General features: G+C 44.0%; 1 protein-coding gene across 1 annotated transcript; it reads left to right on the plus strand.

Moving 5' to 3' along the window:
- Positions 1-388: 388 nt before the first annotated feature.
- On the plus strand, positions 389-12,436 carry LOC138301882 (calcium homeostasis modulator protein 2-like). The gene is made up of 2 exons (XM_069242365.1): positions 389-888; positions 11,846-12,436. Exons 1-2 carry the CDS (start codon positions 433-435, stop codon positions 12,221-12,223), a joined length of 834 nt encoding a protein of 277 aa, XP_069098466.1. The 5' UTR covers positions 389-432; the 3' UTR covers positions 12,224-12,436.
- The last annotated feature ends 11,067 nt before the right edge of the window (positions 12,437-23,503 follow it).

Below are 23,503 nucleotides of genomic sequence, written 5' to 3' on the forward strand. Positions count from 1 at the left end.
AAATTTGCTCATTTTATTCAGTGCATTTAGCACGTGTGTCTATAATATAGTGTAAGCATGGGCCAACACGCTGCACCATTTTACCTCATTTAGGTTAAATAAGATTTGCACAGGAAATGGTGACTAGCATCCAAAAAGTTGCGATACTCCCCACCCCCCACAATGTGAACCTCTTCCTCCCCCCAACCCGGGCCAAGCCCAGCCCCACCACTCTCAAACTTCACCAACCGCAACTGCTTCCGTTGATAACAAATCGTGGTTTTTCTAGGCGAGAGCTGTAACCTTTAGGCGCTAGCACATTGATCCGCGTTTTGCACTTTCACTTTCGATATAATAAATATCAACTGCCAGGTTTCCTTGGGGAGATAAAACATTAGAAGAGCTTGCTTGCGGCGCCAGGACCATCTCACCATCTTGCTAGGAAAACAAGCCATGTCTTCTAAAAAGAAATTCTTTGAGACATGGAAGTCAATGTTTCCGGCTTTAAAAGTGTCTTCGATTACGTTAATCCTGTTTGTGCTCGAAGAGTTGATGGAAGTAGAATTCCATTGCCCGGCGGACCAGGAATGGATGCGTTACTACAGCCTGGCGTTCTTCTTCGTTCCCGCTTGTATCTGGTTCCTCCTCGGCTTGCGTTTCCAGGAGCACACCTTCATCATGTGTCGTTGTGAAGGTTGCGAAGGTTGTGAAGGCTGCTGTCATTGTTCACCGTGCTGCTCGGTACTTGGAAAAGCTGGACTTCCAGCGGCCATCTGGTGGATAATTCTGCTGTTCGACGGGAGATACCTCGATTGTTTCTATAAATCGTTTATGAAAACAAAACCTACTTCTAACACTGTGGTGGGAACACAGCCTCTGAGTCCGACGGGGCCATATTTAGTGTCACAGGTACGCAAAACGTTCTTGGCGTTTTGGCAATGTTAATAAGTCGTTTTAAAAAAGGCTCCGTCAAAAAGTCATTTGAAGAAGCAAAACTTTCAAGTTGTTCAACTTTATTTTTTGCCTTTGGTGACATCTAATCTTGTTTATTCCAGTATTATCTCAACATAATTACTATAAGTCTTGGAATGTAAAGTAAAAATATGTACTGGGTGAGCTAGTCATGGCCCTGGAAAACCTGAGAACTATAAAGGAAATGTTTTCCTCAGGATAGGGTGACCAGATTTTGAGGAGCAAAAACCGGGACAGGTCAGACATAAAAGAAGAACTAAAGACTTTACACTCACTTTTATATCTGGCTTGTTTTTTTGCTTAGCTTTGTGAATGTGTGCCTATACATGTGTGTGTTTACACCCATACACATATATATATATATATATATATATAAATATATATATATATATATATATATATATATATACCCATTTAAAAGACTACACAAATAAAGTTAGCTGTGGCTTGACCTCCCACCCGACAACCTGAACCCACCCGTACCCACCTCTCGCTGCTCCCCACTCTGTCTCTCTGCTGGGAGCAGACAGGGGACTGTGTTGCCTAGTAACAGATACATTACTTTAATAATTGCATACTTTGTAGGCGTCTGTTAAAGGAGAGCATACCTTTAACTTTAGCTTCCCTAGATAATCTGACCTTTGTCCCAAAAAACGGAGACATTTATGTAATGATCTGACCTTTGTCCCAAAAACTGAGACATTTGTTTAAAATGAAAAGAAGCTTCCGGACACCTCCGGTAACGTCTGGTCACCCTACCTCAGGATGACTACTGATCCACTATCTGGTTATGTCCCAACATAGCATTGTGTTTGTCCACGGCTACCCGGCTAGGTCATGCAACCCGGCTAGGTCATGACACCTTGATCATAGCTCTCAACTTCGCCAAATTCCAACGTGAGTAGTTTGTTTAGTTTGCAACTGCTCTTTGCATTATGAGGCTTGTAGTTCTTGTTTTATAAGCTATCTCAAAGGATTAGAAATCTCTTAATGCAAAGGAAAAAATCCTAGACTGTCAGAGCTACTCGCACAAGGGACTGGGAAGCCTGTGAGCTCTGTGTGATTTCATGGAATTTTTTTGTTCAATTATTTAGTTGTGTTGAAAGGTTCTAATTTATACAATAGGGCAGTGGTTCCCAACCTTTTGACTTCTCTGGACCCCCACTTTATCATTACTGGAACCCAGGGACCCCCCACTGAATCATAATTTGAATCCAGGGATGCCCCACTGAGTTATTACTGCAAGCTGGGGACCTAATATGTTAATATTATTTCATTTTCTAAGCATTCGCGAACCCCCTGAGGAGACTTTGCGGACCCCCAGGGGCCCCGGGACCACAGGTTGGGAACCACAGCAATAGGATTTGGGTAGCACTGATGATACAGATGGTCATAAGTTATTCGGTTTCCCTCTACCCTAACTTGCAGTCTTTAAGACCATGACTGCAAGAGAAGAATATTCTCATGGGAGTATTCAAACTCAGGTACACACAGCTCTCAAGTTTCCCAGTTCTTTTATAAGTAGCTCATCCTGTTCAGGAATTTTCTTTAAATCGGGTGGCTTGTGGTCCTTGTGTTTTAATGGATTAATCAGCACTTCAAATACCAGTATGAAATTAAAAGAACTGGACCAGAATAGCTTCTCACAGCTGGAAATTGGTAAATTGAGAGCTTGGCAAGCATTGACTGATTCAAATTCTATTCGATAGGGCCCAACCCCATCCTGCTCTGGGGCATCGTTGTGGTACCTTAACATGATCCTCTAACAGAGCTCTCAAGTTGCTCTTGAGCAACCCTGCCAAGGCAGGCATTAAAGTGATGCTCCTTTATTGGCCTATAGGCCTCCTTGTGCTTTGCTACACTAGCACCAACATTTTTGGTGTTAGTGCAGCAAAGCGACACAGTAGCATCAAAAATTTAAAAGCTGTTGTGGTTAAGACCACCATGGTGTGCATCCATTGTGTTGTTAGAGGTGCTCAATGGGACACAAGAAAAGTGGTGCATTGGGACTGATGCACCCCTTTCTTGTAAATATGCACCTCAATAATTTAACGATGTTGCGTTAAAGAGTCATGGAGAACAGCAAGCACAGCTTTAGTACAAAAAGAGAAATAAATGATAGGTTGCGTTGTTTTCTGGAAATAATGCCATGAAAGATGCGTCTTACCTCAGCCTGCAGTCCCTACCTTGAAAAAGAAAAAAGAAATGCAATTGTGACAAATTAAAGTAACTTATAACTGCAGAAAATCATAGCAAAATATGTTTAGATTGTCATAGTGACCCTTGCTGGGTACTGTGATTTATCTGACTTAACAGTGGTATGTGCTTGTTTGGGTTGATCAGTGGCATCATAAAACCGATGGAGCTCTTATGTGCATATCCATTTCGGTGGCATGGCTGTTTTTTTTGGGTTGCAACATGTTTTCTTACGTGTTACAACCAGTTGTGTTTTATAGTATTGTAAACATATAGTGCTTACTACCCACCCGTATGTGGGGCGTTGAAGCATTTGCCTACATGGGAGCATGCTGCACTGTGTGGGGCATATGGTTGGAATGGTGTTGGTTTTGTTTCGATCCCGTACGGGAATGGTTTCTGTGTTTTGCGTGATGACCACTGAAGTGCAGTTATTGCGGTATGGGATGCAATATTTAGCAGTATGATGGATGCAGAAGTGTGAGAGACATATGCATAGTTTATGGTTTTCAGTACACTGACAGCTTTGATCAGCTCTGCCAGTCCCTTTATCGTATTTGTTAGGATCACAGCCTACTAAGCCGAGTGCTGCAGAAAGTTGTTAACACTGAGATTCTCCACTGTTAAGGTGGGAGTACAGTGACATTCAGACGTTTGTGCAGCGAAGGTTTCGGTATTGGCAAAAGAGGGGAGGAATGTAAAAGGAGACCCGGAAAGTGGTGTTGAGATTGCTGGTAAATCGGTAAGGAGAACCTAACACAACAAGTGGCCTAGGGCAAAAAGACATTTTAAATAGAAGAGCAGAATGGCTGCATAAGGGAGTCAATGTAAGTTGCAGAATAGAGAAGGATGGCTGTGAGATAGAGAGACAACAGAGTCTGTGAGAGGGAGCACAAAGTGTCTGTGAGACGGAGTAGGACAAGAACTCCTATGCCACATTAGGGCATAAGGAATATCCATCAAACTGAAGATAAACATTTTTGTGTATGCATCGGTGCTACCAAAGAAAGTGTGCATTCTGCAGGATGTCCACTTTTTCACTTTTCACTACAACGCATCCCATTTTTCACGTTGTCTGCAGCAGACATTAACTTGTCTTTTCTGGCAGTTCGACGAGTGACAACTATCAGAGCTAGGTAGAATATTTATTTCATGTAGGATCTATGCCTCTTACTCTTGATAGCGGCAAACTGTGTGATACTCTATCTAAAACCCTTTACAACTAACATCACTGAGCATCACTTCTTGCAAATAATGACATCACTCAAAGTAGGTCAAATGTACGTCCGTGGAAAGTGTTGAGAGTTGTTGCAACACTTGTAAACCCTTAAGTGGCATACTCGCTAAAGTGCCACTGCCCGCTCTCTGCCCAGTTTTCAAAAGCAAGCATATTGATGCCTAAATTGACCAAGTTCCTTTGGTGATACAATCTGTGCCATCCCAAAAAGTATTTGTGACACATTTAAATGGTTAATTGATACTGAGTTGGTGAAACCTTCTGCTATTATTGAAGTTATGGTGACATTTCCTTGGTACATGGGGCACTTGATTCTGTGGCTGCTTGTTCTTTATGACTAGCTGAGACATATCTTGAGCATTAAAATATCTTTTGGGATTTATTATCCCTAAATATAGTTTCACTGCCTGACCATGAAATTGCAATGTATCTGCCCTTGAGTTGTAGACTTGCCTCTGAGCCTTAAGGATTTGCCTTTCCCAAGTAATGGCTGTGCTGAGCCCTGAGATTATGAAACCTGTGTAACTTTTCATTTTCTTATCCTGCATTTTTAAGGTAGATTTTCAGTGATTATGTATATTAAGCAATCTACGTGCAAAATTCGGGAGGGACAAATAAAAGGAAGAAGAAACAAAGCAATTACAGCCTAAAAAATATAGGATACTGACAGTGTGCCCACAGATTATTTACCCAGAAAACAATGATTCACTCTTATAAAGTATTGAACCTAAACTTCCTTGTCTTTACAAGGCTTAAACAACATGACACATGTAAGTAAATAGTTATGTTTATTCACTGTATGGTCCTTTTACTAATATCATGAAAAACTGTATTTTATATTTTAGGTGCACCAACAAAAACGGGGTAGTGAGAGTCTTTAGTGACATAGGTGAATAAAAGTGCGCTGTTGCTATATTCATCACAAAAATGCAACTCTATGGACTGATTAATTGAGTGTTATCTGAGTCTAAAAACTATGGGGCAGATTTATAAAAAGCGGCGCTGCACTTAGTGCAGCACTACTTTTCTTGCACCCCTTAGTGCCCCCCTCACACCACCATGTGTGCGCCATTTAAAAAATACGGCACACTATGGCGGTAGTTAGGGAACTAGTGTCATCATTTTTTAAACTAGTTTGGCGCTTTGCAGGACTGGCGTCAACCTTGCAAAGCACCCAGAGGCCCATTGAAACGCCTGCTCTGAGCAGGCATTAAAAATCCAGGAAAAAATGATGCAAAGAAATCTCTTAGATTTCTTTGTATCTTTTTTTTCGGCCCTCCCTAACGAGGGAATGCCTCCCTTGCATACATTATGCCTGGTGCAGGCATAATGCGGCTCAAGGGGTTACAAAGTGGTGCAATGCAGGCATTGCACCACTTTGTAAATATGGCGTAGTGTTTTTGGCCTTCCAACGCTACATTAGCGTAACAAAATTACACTAATGTGGCGTTGGAATGGCGCTAGGCCCTTTTAAATCTGGGCCTATGTGCGCAGACCTAACAGTGGTAAGCAATGACCTTGTCAAAACATTCTTAAACATGTCGTTCCCCAATGTCAAGCCACTAAAAACAAATCTGGAACTATGAAAAAAATCTTAAGAAAACCTTTGTTGGGCAAAATAGGTTGCCTTTAATGAATGTATCAACTTCAATCAACCTTTGAAAGGAGCTAACCAGCCAAGGGGCGTTGTGAACTCCCCGCTTTAGCAGCTACAGCTGGGGTGGAGTTCTTGGTGGGCCTCTTTTGTCTGCAACTCAGCAGACAAAGGCTCATCAATAACTCGAAAGGATGAATGGGTGTATGAGTGAGTGAATGGATGGATGTGTGAGTGAAAGGGTGGGTGGATGGATGTATGAGTGAAAGGGTGGATAGATGTGCGAGTAAAACAGTTGGTGGGTAAAAGTGAAAGGATGGATGGATGAGTGAAAGAGAGGATGTATGGATGGATAAAAGGGTGGATGGATGATTAAATTTAAGAACGGATGATGGATGGATGAATGAAAGAGAGGGTGAAAGGGTAGGAGGATGGATGAGTGAAAGTGTTGATAGATGATAAGAGAGTTATGGATGCTTCAGTGAGTGAAAGTATGGATGGTTGAGTGAAAAGTCAGATGGATGGATGTGTGAGTGAAAGGGAGGATGGATGGATGTATGAGTGAAAGGGTGGATGGATGGGTGAGTAAAAGGGTGGGTGGGTATATGAGTGAAAGGATGGATGTAGGATGGGTGAGTAAAAGAATGGATTGGTGAGTAAAGAAAGGATAGATGAGTGAAAGAGGGTAGATGGGTGGATGGATGGATAAAATGGTGGATGGATGAATACATGAAAATATGGATGGATGAATGAAAGAGAGAGTGAAATGGTAAATGTATGGATGGGTGGATGAGTGAAAGGGTGGATGGATGATGAGAGAAAGTATGGATGGATGAGTGAAAGAGGGTAGATGGATGATGAGAGAAGGTATGGATGGTTGAGTGATGGTATGGATGGATGGAGTGAAAGTGTGGATAGATGGATGAACGAAGGAATGCATGGATGAGTGAAAGGATGGATGTGGGGTGGTTATGAACCCGCAACTTTGGTAGCTACAGTGGAGTCGAAGTTCTTGATGGGCATCTTCTGTCTGCAACTTGGCAGACAAAGGCGAGTGATTGAAAGGAAGGATGAATATGTTAGTGAAAGGGTGGATGGATGAGTGAGTAAAAGGATGGATGGGTAGGTGGATGAATGAATGAAGGGAATGATGTAAGGATGGCTGAGTGAACAAATGGATGGATGAGTGAAAGGGAGGATGGATGGATTGATGGATGAAAGGGTGGATGGATTAATGTGTGGAAGGTAGGGTGTGCAGGTGGTTGGATGGATGAGTGAAAGGGTAGATGGATGGATGATGAGAGAAAGGATAATGGATGGACAAGAGAAATAATGGATGAATGAGTGAAAGGGAGGATAGATGGATGATGAGAGAAAGGATGAAGGATGGATGAGTGAAAGAATGGATGCATGAATGAAAGGGTGGGTGGATAAGGAGAGAAAGGATGATGGATGCATGAGTGAAAGGATGGATGAGTAGAAGAATGAATGGATGAGTGAAAGTGGGGTGGGCTGATGCATGGATTAAAGGGTGGATGGGTGGATGACTGAAGAATGGATAGATGAGTGAAAGGGAGGGTAGATAGATGGATTAAAGAGTAAATTGATGGGTGAGTGAAAGGCGGATGGATAGGTGGATGAGGGATGGATGGATGGAAAGATGATGAGAGATAACATGATGGATGGATGAGTGAAAGGATGGCTTAGTGAAAGTATGGATGGATGAGTGAAAGGGAAGGTGGATTGATAAATGGATTAAAGGGTGGATAGATGGATGAGGGAAAGAATGGATGGATGAGTGAAAGGTAGGGTCGATGGATTGATGAAAGGGTGGATGGATGAATGAGTGAGTGACTGAAAAGATGGATGTGTGAAAGGATGGATGAATGATAGGTGCGTGGATGGATAGGTTTGATGGCTACATATTGAGATGAATGGATAGACTGGAAATGTATGGGTGGACGGACAGAATGGTGAAAGACTGAATGATGGATGAAAGAATGAATGAATGACAGAATGAAATGGTGGATATCAGCAGGCGAATGGAAGGAGGAAAGGGTGAATGGATACAATTAAAACAGGAGCGCTCTTTCGGGAAGGGTTGTAATGACTTGCTTTGTTTGCTTGGTGCCATATAGTAAGAGCTTTTGTTCGGAGTGTGTGGTGTTTCAATTTTCTGGCTTCTCCCTTGAACCAGCCACAGAGCAGATATAGTGAACGCTGGTCCAGAAGTCCTCAAAGGGCATGCAAACCCATTAAAACTCCTGCACTGGAAGGTGCCAAGTGTGCGCACAGTTGTGACCGAAAAACATGCCAAACACGGTATATGTTGAAACTGCCCATTAACATTGTTAGGGGGCAGTGATGGATTCATCCATTAGTGCAAACATGTTGTGTGGCCAGGGAGACTGATTCTCTCCAGACACCATCTTAGTGTTGGTGTTAAAACAGACAGTAAAATTAACATGATATATGTGATTGTACTTAGAAGAATGGGTTGCTGCCAAATTGAAAACACTCAGCCATCCAGTGAAACATTACAGGTACTTACATAGGGCTGCCTGTAAGATGTTTTCTTTGCATGGTGAGGTCTAACCACGCCTATGCGGATGGTCCACACTCTTGTTGCGTGGCGTGCATGCTTCAGTAACAATGATCCCTTGATAGGCCGGACCAGAATTAAAAACTGGGGATAAATGGGGCTCTGAAATCACTAATATCCAGCTGTGGTTTCTTCTCGAAGGGCAGGGGAGCGTCACCCCCTGGCCCTCTGCGAGCAGCGCAGGAAAAAATAGAATGGCAATGAAAAGATTTAATTGCCATTTTATTTTTTATGCGCAACGCACCAGCCGAGATTCATGCTGGGAGTGTCCTCTGCTGCTGGCAGCACAGGACTGCCTCTGCCTCGGGCAGCAGAAGACTGGAGCAGTGCCTGGACTGGATGCTCCAAAGTGTGCATATCAGTTTGGCCGGCTGCTTTGCGCCGGCCAAAGCGACATGCACACTTTAAAGCTCCCCACTCAGCTGTCTTGAGACAGCTGACCGGAGACCAGGCATCCAGCCAGGATGCTCCATCCAATCCAGGCGCTTCTCTCATGCGGGTTACTAGCATGAAAGCAGCATCTGGATTGGTTAGGGGAGCTCTTTCTCTATCGGAGAGCAGAAGAATATGGAGGAGGAGGCGCAGCCCGTGGGTATGTGCCTTTTTAAAATCTGTAGTGCATGTGTGTAATGCATGTGTGTAATGTTTATAAGTGTGTAGTACTGTAAGTGTAGTGTTGTGTTTATTTTATAGTTAGTGTTATTTGAGCTTTTGGGGAGAGGGGTGATTTACTTTGGAGTTTTGGATGGATGGGGTGTTTTATGTTGTTTCTCTTGCGAAGTGGTGGGGCAATTCACTCGTCCCACCACTTTCAAAGAGTACAAGCCACCGCTGCTAATTTCAAAATACACATCAGACTGAAATGTTCAGGGGTAGAGGCTCGATGTGTAGTCCAATGTCAACTATGGACTACAATGGAAATAGAAGACATTTCAGGGTTCCCTACAATAATACTGTCACATCCAAATTCTTATGGCAAAAGTGCCAAATACTTCTGACAGCTAGTGCCAAATCCTTCTGACAGCTTTGACCGTACAACTATCCCCTTTCTGACCCTATGGAAAAACAGGTAAGGTTTCCCAAATTAATTTAAATACCAAACATGACTAGAAAATGGTATATCTGATTGTATTTTACTCATAGGCTTTTAATTAGATTCCCCGGGGTAGGGTATTCACAGGGCCGGCATTAGGGCGGTGCAGCTGCACCGGGTGCTGACCTGGATTGGGGGGCACTGGCCTCAGGGAGATACTGTGTTTAGCAATAACTTCAAAAACTTGCGACTTTAAAGCACCTGCTGAAAAGTTCCTTGTGCGTCCAGCCTTCAGGAAGCAATTAAAATGTCAAGATATCTCTTGAGATTAATGTTCCTGCCAGGGAGAGAGATGGGAGTTTGGTCTAGAGGGTGTGCAATGGGTGTTGCTGTGGGCGTTCCACCGCAACACCCATTGCTTTTGACGCTGCTCCAGATTTACAAATATTCGTAAATCTGTTGCAGCACCAAAACGAATTCTATACCCCATAGTTCCTTGCTGTCATCAGTTTGAGTGGCCATTCATAGCAGCACAGACCTTAGGCTCTGTGCCCTGTGGAATCTCTTCTACAGCACTATTCAAATCTCCTCTTAGCCGCTGCTTCATGGTCCTCATCTCCGTCACCAACTTTGAAACACTCTTTGGGCAGATCATTGACATGCCATTTGGAGTTGTCCTGCCTCAGTCAGTACACATGCTTTTTCTCATCCATTAACTCAGATGTAGCAGTTTCTATAGAGGCAGAGTCATCGGTACTATATTATTAGTATTTTGTCCTTGGGTAAAATCTATTCAGGGACTCAAGGTGCTCGGAATGTCCACAAAATGAGAGCTCAGTGTCAGTATTAACATAGTAGTCTTTCTCACATGGGGGTGTATCACAACATTAGAGATCATATAACTACATTTTCCTGAAAATCTGCCACCATTTTCATGGCAAAACTCATGATCATAGTTTATTTGCCCACACCTACAATTGGGCTGTGGCTGCTTCTGCTTCCTTTAGCTCCCCTGTCGGTATATACCATAAAAGGCAGCCAAGCTGAAAACAGCACACACATAAGAAGAGCCAATAGCTCTGGTTGGAACTGAAAATGCAAGTTAGGCATTTTGACTTTGCCAGTGCTTCATTTTATTGATGGGAATGCCTATTTTAATAACAGGTGTATATGTGTTGTGATTTTGTGGATTGTATTAAAATTATTTGCCACTAACAAAACGGTTGAGCAGAAAAAGTTTAAAAAGCACGATCCTGTCATTTTTATAAATTAGCAAGGTTTGACCAGCATGACCAACACTGCCACCCTCTAGTTTTATTTTCTCACTCATTCTGTCAGAAGCAAGAATGGTGGCAGCCAGCATCCTGTTTCATAGGAGATGGCTTGAGGAAGTTCCCTCCACAGCCGATTGTGTATATAAGGCACTTGCAGAGCCCTCCTTGCAGCAGGAGTCACATGTGGCATTTCTTTGTCTTCAAGTGCAGGTGAATAATAATTTTCACAGTCACTTTTGTTTGCAAGCCTAAACCTTTGGCTTTACCACTAACCGATGGTGGGTATGACAGTGCTTCTGATAATGTGTAGCCCCTAGTCTGTGAGGGGACTGCTTCTAATATTGTGCCACTTATAAAGGCCACTACTTGTACTGTCTGTACATATTATTTGGAAGGGCATAGCGGTTTCCTTCAACACAATCCTCTCTGTTTCCCACTATTGTGATGGGATCTATGGTTATAGCTGCCTTTGTCATGTCTTCCAATAAAAACATGCCAAAAAGAAAGGATTTGAAATGTAATCAGTAAAATTGCTATTATTCAACACCAAGAGACCCCTAAGGGTGAATGTGTGTGCCTTACAAATACATACATTAAGTGATAGGTACTTCGAAGTATTGTTCACCAAGTAAGCTATAGTCTGAAAGCTTTCCTACTCTTAGGGTTTGTTGCGGCTATTATTAAGCTACAGAGCACACCATCAAGTTTTATTTAATTTTTTTGCTACTGACTCTCAACACAGATACGTGTTAATTTTCTAGCAGTTTTTGTTATTGCTGTAGCCATGCAGAAAACACTAAAAACATTTTCAGGACAGTGTCCCAGAAAATACATATCAAATCTGTGATAGAAAATGTAACTATTTAAGTTCCATTGGGATCTTCACAATTTTGCCTAGGTATCTCTTTGGCCTAAAATGGTAGAGAGATTTATCTTTCTTCTTGTTTCTGCATTTCAGGTCATCGGCATGTTGCTGTTCCTTGTTGTTCTCCTGGTGTTTCTACTGGTTACTTATTTCCCAGTGTGGTACTGCAAGTGTGGGGAATGGGTCTGTAAAGAAGGTCAATCGTATGATGAGATTCAGTATGAGCAGCTGATGGTGGAGGAAGCTAATTTGCAGATCATGGAAAAGACACAGGAGAAGAGGAGCCAAGCCATCAAAACACTACTGGACCAAGAAATGCAGTGTCCCAGTCAAGTTGGAGGAAGCAATGTTTGGGACAAGTCCGCCATCACAGAACAACTCAAGCCTTTGCTGCAAAATGCATTAGAGTTGGTGAAAAACAAACTCGCACGACCAGCAAATAGTAACGATATCAGTATGAAACTTATGTAGAACATGGCAATCACATTGAAAAAACCTGAAAGAAATGTGTTTCTTCTCCTGTCATCATCTCATAACCATTACATCACCAATTTTTCCCATCTGGCATTACCTGCATGCTATATCGATAATGACCTTTACCTTGTCACTGAAGTCTAATCATATACATTTTTTATAATAATTACATTTATAAAAATGATTCTGCTCTTAAACTAGACAATTTGGTAACCCTATTTCTAATATATGTTCAAAGTTTCATTTTTAATAAAACTTCATTTAAGAAGAATTAAAGTTTACTTGAAATAATTAAAATTATTTAATTTTACTATCTTCAAATAAATATATATTTTCAAAAAACAATACACTCCGTCTGGGCTCGGGTGGCCCGAGAGAGGTGGTGCATAGACCGGCAGAGAAGGCCGGTATTTAATCCAAACAAAAGTCAAATGAAAACACACACTCAGGACATACAGAGTAGTGAATAAAGATGGCGAGTTTAAATCCATAAAATAACATGTTTTGTCTGGCCCTGCAGCCTTGATCACGTGCATTGCACAACCAATCCGTATGGGATAAATACAGCACTGTTCAGTCTCAAAGAAACAGGACAGAAGAATCTACTCAGAAATACCATAAAATAAATTATTATACAATATTTCCTCAGAAATACTCTAAAATAAAATAATATATAATATTGTATAGGTTTAAGAATTACAATATAATTGCATTTTGCTAGCCAAACTTTATACTTATTTTGTATATTTATGTTTTTTCCTACTTTCTCCAAATATATACTGTATATAAAAATTATGGTAAAATTTATAGTGAAAATTTCACCTATTTATTTATTTAGATATGGTCAGCCACATTTATATTATTGATACTGTCAAATGTTGTTTGAACTACATTACGATAAATGTTTTGCTTCCTCCTTTTCTTCTGTCCTGTTTCTATGAGACTGAACAGTGCTGTATTTATGCCTTGTGTTTTGGATTAAAACTCGCCACCTTTATTCACTATTCTGGATGTCCTGAGTGTGGGTTTTCATTTGACTTTTGTTTGTGTGTGTGTGTGTGTGTGTATATATATATATCAAAAACAAAGTTGTCCTCATGTGAAAGCGCACTCCCAACAGGTTATATAAACGGGAAGAAAAAGCAAAGCCAGCAACTCACAGTGAATTCTTTAAGCAGTTTCATTATTCCAGGCCTTAAGTTATAAAATCATCTCTGGACACATGTTTCAAGGTCAATCCTTTCTTCAGCAGAGAAAAATATAAAAGTGTTTCACCCGTGTAGGTGCAGCCAGTGCTGGAGGTGTTCCAGGCATTTCTTTCTTACTGAAAAGACCGGCATGGCTTCAGCTTGTCTAATTACAGGCACCCGATTAGTCTCTTTAAATACTAGTCCGCCCCAGTGGGCCTCTCAAGTGAGCAGTGCATGCTGGTTATGGTGGTCCTGCAATTTTTTCATTTTGCCCCAAGTGGGTTGCTGGAGCCAAACAAAATAATGAACCAAAGTGCAAAACCTTTGTAGGCGAATCCAAAGTAAAATTGTCAGATTTGGTGTGAATAACCCAACCTGATTGCTCTTATGTGACAATCCATTTTTAGTCACACAGACCTGCTTCGATGTGCAGTGGTGCTGCCTTCCCGGCTGGACAGGCCGGTAAATTATCAAAAACGAAGTTGTCCTCATGTGAAAGCGCACTCTCAACAGGTTATATAAACGGGAAGAAAAAGCAAAGCCAGCAACTCACAGTGAATTCTTTAAGCAGTTTCATTATTCCAGGCCTTAAGTTATAAAATCATCTCTGGACACGTGTTTCAAGGTCAATCCTTTCTTCAGCAGAGAAAAATATAAAAGTGTTTCACCCGTGTAGGTGCAGCCAGTGCTGGAGGTGTTCCAGGCATTTCTTTCTTACTAAAAAGACCGGCATGGCTTCAGGTTGTCTAATTACAGGCACCTGATTAGTCTTTTTAAATACTAGTCCGCCCCAGTGGGCCTCTCAAGTGAGCAGTGCATGCTGGTTGTGGTGGTCCTGCAATTTTTTCATTTTGCCCCAAGTGGGTTGCTGGAGCCAAACGAAATAATGAACCAAAGGGCAAAACCTTTGTAGGCGAATCCAAAGTAAAATTGTCAGATTTGCTGTGAATAACCCAACCTGATTGCTCTTATGTGACAATCCATTTTTAGTCACACAGACCTGCTTCGATGTGCAGTGGTGCTGCCTTCCCGGCTGGACAGGCCGGTTAATTATCAAAAACGAAGTTGTCCTCATGTGATAGGATCAACACAGTGCTAGGCCGAGCTAGATAGTGACAAAGGGGGTTATTACAACTTTGGAGGAGGTGTTAATCCGTCCCAAAAGTGACGGTAAAGTGACGGATATACCACCAGCCGCATTACGAGTTCCATAGGATATAATGGACTCGTAATACGGCTTGTGGTATATCCGTCACTTTACCGTCACTTTTGGGACGGATTAACACCTCCTCCAAAGTTGTAATAACCCCCAAAGTCTTTTGCCATTTATACAGCAAAGTCTTTGTGCTGTAATACTGTGCCTGGAGTGGTAAATGGCTTTTGTCATTTTACAGCTTGGCAAGGTTGACACTGTGTCAAACCTATGCTTAAAGACTTTGCTGTATAAATGGCAAAAGACTTTGTCACTATCTAGCTCGGCGTGGATAGCACTGTGGTGATCCTATGCTTAAAAATTTGCTAGATAAACAGACATTTGAGGTGAGCAAATCTAGAGTGTCGCTGGTGTCGCAGGGTGCTCCTTACTAGAGCAGCTCTCCACCTAAACTTGGGAACTACCCAGAGTTATACATACATGCACATGTTACCATCCTTGTGGGGACTATGGCCCTGATTCTGACCCCGGCGGTCTGAGACCGCCGGGGCCAGGGTCGGCGGGAGCACTGCCGACAGGCCGGCGGTGCCCCGCAGGGCATTCTGACCGCGGCGGTTTGGCCGCGGTCAGATTCGGAAAACCGGCGGTCTCCCGCCGGTTTTCCGCTGCCCTTGAGAATCCTCCATGGCGGCGGAGCGCGCTCCGCCGCCATGTGGATTCTGACACCCCCTACCGCCATCCTGTTCCTGGCGGGTCTCCCGCCAGGAACAGGATGGCGGTAGGGGGTGCCGCGGGGCCCCTGGGGGCCCCTGCAGTGCCCATGCCAATGGCATGGGCACTGCAGGGGCCCCCGTAAGAGGGCCCCACTCTGTATTTCAGTGTCTGCTTTGCAGACACTGAAATACGTGACGGGTGCCACTGCACCCATCGCACCTTCCCACTCCGCCGGCTCAATTCTGAGCCGGCGTCCTCGTGGGAAGGTTGATTTGCCCTGGGCTGGCGGGCGGCCTCTTGGCGGTCGCCCGCCAGCCCAGGGCAAATCCCAAAATACCCTCAGCGGTCTTTCGACCGCGGAGCGGTATTTTGGTGGGGGAAGTCTGGCGGGCGGCCTCCGCCGCCCGCCAGACTTAGAATGACCCCCTATATGTGGACGCCTGCTTTTGGGGACTAACCTTTTCCAATGTTTTAAAAATATACCAATAATAGAAACAAATGTAAGAAAATATTCATTATACAGGATTCTGCTTCAAATCTGCAAATGTGTCCTTTAATTGCGTGCACAGAACCCTCTTTGTGGGGACTTGTACACCTGATACCATCCTTACAGGGACTTACTCAATAATTATCAATGGTGATTGAATAAGTTAATGAACAAATAGCTAAGTGTTATTTTCAGTGCTGTACCTAAATCACATGATAGTTTAGTCATACACGGATAGCTCATTGTGTCCTTGGAGTAATCAGAAAATGGATTTTGATGATAATCCATTTCATAACAGACAAAGCATATGAAGTCCATGGATAGGAATTCACATATATCCAGCCTACTGCTGAGTGCTCACAAACCTTAAGGGAGAAGGAACCAACACATAGTTACGTTAATTTAGAGGCCAAAGATCCTGCAATGTGGGAAAATGGGAAAGCCAAGTTAAGATTACCTAGATATTTTTCATCAGCTTCCCCACTAGATATCACCATCTTCATATGGCTGTGCAATAATAATCTCCAATGATATGGCATGCGATCATACTAATGTCCCGGGGCTGACAGTGAGAGTGTGTGATGATAGTCATTGACAAGCCCACGCAGAGATTGTGTATGATTATATTGATGGCCAGGTTTCCACACATATAGGTTTTTTATTATAGTCCCTCTTAAGTCACCATAGATAAAGTGTGTGATTATATTTGTATTCAAGCCCCCACAGAGATAGTGTGTGATGATGCTAATATTCAAGACCCTGCAGAGATAGTGTGTTTATTATACCAACGTTCAAGTCCCTGCAGAGATAGTGTGTAATTATACTAACATTTTTCAAGTCCCCGCAGAGATAATGTGTGATACGATACTCAAGTCCCCACAGAGATAGTGTGTGATTATACTATTATTCAAGTCCTTGCAGTGATAGTGTGTGATGATAGTTATATTGAAGTCACATGAGGTACTGTGTCGTTAGAGTGATACCCAGATTGCCACACAGATAGTATGCTATCATAGCCTTGTTCATATCCTCTAAATGATAATGACCGATTATAGTCATGTTCAGGTCCCCACAGATATTGTGTTTGGTCAGAATCATGTTCAAGTATGCCTATAAATAGTGTACAATAACAGCCATCCTGCAGTTCATGCAGAAGTAGTGGGTTATTACAGTAATTCCCAGGTTCCCCTAGAGATAGTATGCAGTTATAGTCAATCTCAAGTCCCCATAGAGATAGTGTGCGATTATATTCATATTCAAGTCTTCTGAGGTATAGTGTATGAGTCTACTTGTATTAAAGTCCCCACTGAGACATTGTGTGATTAGAATCATTTTCAAGTCCCCATATAAAGAGTGTCATGTTCAAATCAGTATGATAGAAATGTCCAAGTTCCTGGAGAGATGGTGTATTATGTAGTCATGCTCAGGTCACTGCAGCGATAGTGTTTGGTTATATTCATGCTCAAGTCCCGCATAGATATTGTGGGATGATAGTGAGGCACAGGTCCCCAAAGAGATAGTATGTGATCATGTTATGCCCAGGTCCTAGAGAGAAAGTATGTGATAATACTTATGTTCAATTCCCCACAAATATAGTGAGAGATTGAGCACATTGATGGCCATGTCTCCACAGAGATAGTGTGTGATTATAGACATGTCCACGTCCCCACAGAGATAGTGTGTGATTATACATATGGCCAGGACCCCACAGAGATAGTGTATGATTATAGATATGGCCAGGTCCCCACGGAGATAGTGTGTGATGGTACTTATGTTCAATTCTACTCAAAGATAGTGTGTGATTGATTAAATCGATGTACATGTCCCCACAGAGATAGTGTATGATTATATGTATGCCCAGGTCTCCACAGAGATAGCGTGTGATTTTAGACATCCCCTGGTCCCTACAGAGATAGTGTGTGATGATACTCATGTTCAATTTGCTGCAAAGATAATGTGTGGTTGATTATATTGATGTCCAGGTCTCAATGGAGATAGTCTTTGAGTACTGGAATGTCCAGATCCCCTCAGAGATGGTGTGTGATTATAGTATTACCACTGTCCCCAAAGAGATAGTGTGTGATTATAGTCATGTTCGATTTCCTGCCAAAGATGGAGTGTGACTGAATATTTTTATGCCCAGCTCCTAACAGAGATAGTATAGGATTATAGGGATGCCCAGGTCCCAATAGACACAGGGGGTCATTATGAGTTTGGCAGTCTCAGGACCTCCATGTTGGCGGCGGCTGTCGTACTGCCAAAGGGCCGGCAGTAAAGACCGTCAAATTGTGAGCATGGCGGTCTTCCCAACAGAACACAGCTAAACCATTGCCAATACCGCCAGTGCGTACATGCTGCCACGGACGGCAGTAGGCACCTTCAGGCCCGCGGGGACCATGATCCCGCCGGATATAGTATGAGGCTGTACACCGCCAAGGCTTCCACCACAGTCGCACCACCACGAAAACCCTGCCGGAAACCAACTCTATAAAAGGAAACACCCACGTGCTGGAACAGATACCTGACTGGAAGTCATCCAACTGCTCCTGCTCGCACACCGACCCCGGAACTAGCGACAAAGACAACAACTGTTAGTACACACACCTAGCTCACACTGGAGGGAAAACCCAAACTACACACACAACATACACATCCAGGACGGCTCGCGACGGTGACACACACACATAACCACACACCCGTACGCACATACACACACATCTACATACACACACACCCATACTACACATTTGCACACCCGTACTACACACACCATGGCCAACACACACGTGCCATACACATACCAACCCACAGACATAGCTCCAGCACCGTCTAACACAACCATCCACAACAGCACTGATACACACAATGGCAACACAACCCAAACTACACAGATGCTTACTCAAGCAATGTCATTGAACATCTCCAACTGACAACGCATACTAACAAAAACATGTAACAACACCAGACAACCAATAAACACAATCACACTGCCAATCAATGAAGCATACATCACAACATGCTAACACCACACAGAACACATATGACATAGCCATCACCTCACAGATGCACACACAACAACCACACAAGGGAACACAACACCACCATAATACATCTCTACACAAACAATACACAATGTTGCTACATACATGCATTTAACAAACACAAACATATCTCACACAGATTACACAGCAATGACAGCGTGACAAATGGCAGGGCCACACCCACACATGCATCTCAGGCACAACAGCAGGCACAACCAACACACATACATCACACATGCACCATCCAAAGCCCACAAACACCAAACTGCCATGTAGGAATAAAGGCAGGACATGTATGTTCACATCGAATCCAACAACATGTTGGTCCCGATGTATTAATAAATAAGAACATATAAAACAAAATATACGTACAAATAAAAGGCCAATAGTCAGTTCAAAGTGCCAAAGGCACAAATGGCACCTTAGAGTGCCTCAACTTGACTCCTGAGTGCAAAACGACCTCCACATGGTAGGGACGTCAAGGGGGCAAGCAGGCACCTCAGGGATTGGAGGGTGGAGGGGGTTGGGCTAGGGTTTGGGAGGGGGGTCCTTGGGCTTGGCCATGAGTTTGGGAGGGGTGTCCTTGGTCCTTGGCATGGAAGGCGTAAACTTCGTGGCGGGGGCAGGGAAGGACTTGGAGGTGGAAGGGCTGGACTTGGGGAGGGATGAAGAATGCTTGATGGTATCACAAGGTGGGAGAGGAGTGGGGAACAAGGAAAACTCTGAGAGGAAATGCTTCTTAGACACAAGGGCAGTCATGGCAATAGTGTTTAGGAGTGGAGGTAGTGGTTGTAAGATGTGTCGGTGAGGGTGCAAGTGCGTGCACGGCATGCTTGTGTGTGCTGGGTGTCTATTGGGTGAGTGAGTATGGGCATTTAGGTGTCTTTGGAGGTGGGGGGAGGAGGTGCAGGAAGATGCCATGCTGGATGGGTGACTGTCTGTTGGGGTGGTGTCTGCAGGTATGGTAGATGTGCTGCATGTGGGGATGTCGTGTTTGTGGTGGGTGCGGATGTTGTGACTGGGGTGGATGTCTGCAGGTCTGATATTGTGGTGACTGTGGGAAAGACAGGTGTTGTGGATGGATCTGTGAATGATGGAGTGCTGGCTGCAGGTGTAGTGTCTTTGAAGGAGGGGATTGTGGGGGAGTCTGTGTAGGTAGTTGATGTTGGTTTGGGTCTTGTGGTGCTTGTGCTTGTCAGTGGTACCCTTGTCTGTTGAAGTGGATGCATGCCTGTGTATATGTATGCTTTGGCTAGGTTTGGGAGAGGGGTTTGGGGTTTGAAAGATTTAGGTGGAGGGGGCACAGTGGACAAAGGGAGACTGGCTGCTGTCAGTGTGGAGGCCAGAGCCTGAAAGGATCTCTGGAGGTCAGCCAGGGCATTGTGAATGCCCTCCAGGAGTGCATTGTTCAGTTGGACGTGAGCTGCCAGTCCCTGGATGGCATTCACAATGGTGGACTGACTCACAGAGATGGACCTCAGGTGGTTAATAGACTCCTCACTGAGGGCAGCAGGGCTGACTGGGGGAGGAGCAGAGGTGCCTGCAGTGAAGGAGATGCTCACCCTCCATAGTGAGCGAGCACAGGCAACTGGGTAGGGAGCTACAGGGAGGGGGTGCTAGTAGGGGGGGTGGCGGACAAAGATGGTGCTGGGTTGGTCCCAGGTGGGTCCACCACCGCCAGGGAGTGTCCATTGGAGGACAGTTCCAAATAAGAGAAGGTAGATCCAGTCTCCCCCGTGGCACTCCCCTCGCCCTTTATACTCTGGGTCCCTTGCTCTCTCCGGTTGCAGCTTCCTGTGTCTCGTGGGCTGCTGCTTCCCCACTCGCCTTTGCCCCTTCTCCTTTGCCTGACAATGCTGATGCACACAAATAGAGAGAGAGGTAGGGGGAGAGAGAGAGATAGGGAGAAAATGGGTTAACATATAGTTCCCATACACACTGGTAAACATGCACATCTGTGCCAATACATATCCTGGCTAGGCCATCGCTGGTGCCAATATACATTACCTACATCATGTCACTACATGTTATTACTCCCCCACACCTGTATAGCAACCCTCACACCTACATCATTATCTAAGTAGGACAGGACAACTGGATCATCCACATGATGAGTACCAAAGCCATTTCTGCTGGCACAGCATTCCCTGGATGCAGTATTAATTGTATGCCTGAATACACATCATACGTTTCCATGCCCCTATTAATCAATGGATATCCAGCTGACTGAACAAAACACTTCTGGTCACTACAGTTACAACACATGATCAGATCATGCCCTCTGTAACATATCCATTACATTGAAGACAACTCCATTCACAGACCACACAGCACCTGCCTGTCACATTACATGCTAGACCAAACACTCTGTACAGTGATGCCAATATGGAAATCAACACTGATTTGGCCATTACAAGTCAGACACCCATACAGTTGACATCTGATGTGTAAAATAGGAGTCTGTGGTATAGCCATTTCAATAGTATGACCCAATCATAAAGCCAGATCAGCAGACACCAAACACATATATTTTACAACTGATCTTACTGCTAAGTTCATCTACAAAGGCCCATATATCACATAGGACACATCAATACAAATGCACTTCAGGAACACACATATTACATCATGGTCCACTTACAGTGCCACCACACATGCATGCACACCTGTCAGTCTGCGCAACATGACAACTCCACCCTCAAACACCATTCCAGAAAGGACAATACCTGTCATGGAGGCCAGACAACACACATCTCAGACGGTAAATGCCAGGATGCATTAGGCACACATGGACCCACACCACTGCCTGTACATCACTTACACGTACCACAACTACATCAGCCAGCCTGGGGAGACTAAGGCCCATATTTATACTTTTTTTGCACTGCATTTGCGTAATTGTTTTTTACTCAAAAGCGGCTCAAACGTACAAAATATAATTGTATTTTGTAAGTTTGCACCACTTTTGCCTCAAAAAATGCCACAAATGCAGTGCAAAAAAAGTATAAATATGGGCCTAAATGCAAAATTTGATTTACATCTACATGCCATGTGACATGCAATGTGCCAACCTCTCCTAAACTACCACTTCAGCTTGCCCAAGGAAAGCAGAAAAGTCCAAGCCCATCAGATGTGTTCCCAACTTACCATTAGGACATGATGTGGGCAGCAACTCTGCAATGTAGCATATCAATTGCTAGACAATTGTCATACATCCCATGCACATACCATGGTGACATATACGAGACCTGTCAAGGCACTACAACCTCTAGTACCAGCCCATTGGTTTAACAGTAACATCCCCGCAAGTACTGCACCTAGGAATGCATGATGTCTGCAACCAGACCTCATCAATTATATATGTATCAGTATCCCAGTTTGCCTAACTTCACATACCCTACAGTCAGCAGATCACATATATATGGCAACACAGCTAACAAATCAACAATCCAGTTCCATGAAGGTCACATCTGTTGTGGAACTGCAATGGCAGACCCTCATTCAGTCAATACCATTACCTGTACATGATGTATTCAATCCCTGTGCTAAAACTAGAGTCACACAGTATCATAGACACACATGCTACAGTGATGGGAGTGGACTGACACCTCAGAGGCACAAACGCTGATGGATGGAGCTGGTCATACTTAATGCTTAGGGTGATACTAATACTCACATCCATTGCATAGACAGGATGGTCTCATATGTGGCTATGTCATTTGACCGTCTCCACATTCCAGACATGGAAAGGTCTAGAAATGGGAGATGTATAAACACTGACAGTAAAGCAAGCCATCACATCTACTATTTATACTCAGGCAGGGTGCATAATACCCTTTTCCAATAAACGATTCACAGGATGTCATTACAACAATGTCACTTTGCCTGCAGTGAGGCACATAATCCCTTCTAAGGCCAGCCAAGTGTCATGATACAGTTAGTACTCATCCACTTGTGGCTGCTGCCAAAATGCGGGTTATTATGGGGGTCAGGGTCCGACAGGCACTCCTCCCTCGTTGGTAGGACATCCATAGCAGGGCATCTGCGGCCTTCCGGGCCTAGCGTCTCAGGTCCTCCCATCGCTTTCTGCAGTGGGTACTCCACTGGCTGTGGACCCCCACGGACCGCACCTGCTTGGCAATGGCACGCCAGATCCCTTTCATCTACTGGGCATTCACCTGCATGGATGACACAGACAGAAGGAGAAAGTCAGGTACACATGCCCCTTTCCAACAGCATTGGACACTATACATCTGACTCACCAAGAGCCCACACATGCCCTTCCTCTTGACTCACACACCTCAGCTCCATGCCCCATGCATGCATGTACTCCCTCTCCAGTACACTTGCCCCTTACACCATCACCCATACCCCATCACACATGACTATGGCATTCGGCTTACCTGTTCCTCTGTGCCTCATAGAGCTGTTCATACAGGGGTAGGACCCTGTCCATGAGCTTCACCAGCTCTTCTGGTGGGAAGGCTAGGGCCCTATCACCTGCAGGACATGGCATGATGGCTCCCAGAGACAGGACACAGCTCAGGTCATGGAGGTCTAGCTTGCAAGAGTGTCAGGAGTCAAGTGAGCAGGGTGGCAGAAAATGGCAGTCACAGCCGCCAGGTACAGGACCGTCACCGCCGGCAGTGATCGTCATTGTCCCCAATCCCCCATAGGCAGCAATGTTAACCA

This window comes from Pleurodeles waltl, chromosome 6, assembly GCF_031143425.1.
Source record: "Pleurodeles waltl isolate 20211129_DDA chromosome 6, aPleWal1.hap1.20221129, whole genome shotgun sequence".
NCBI lineage: Eukaryota > Metazoa > Chordata > Amphibia > Caudata > Salamandridae > Pleurodeles > Pleurodeles waltl.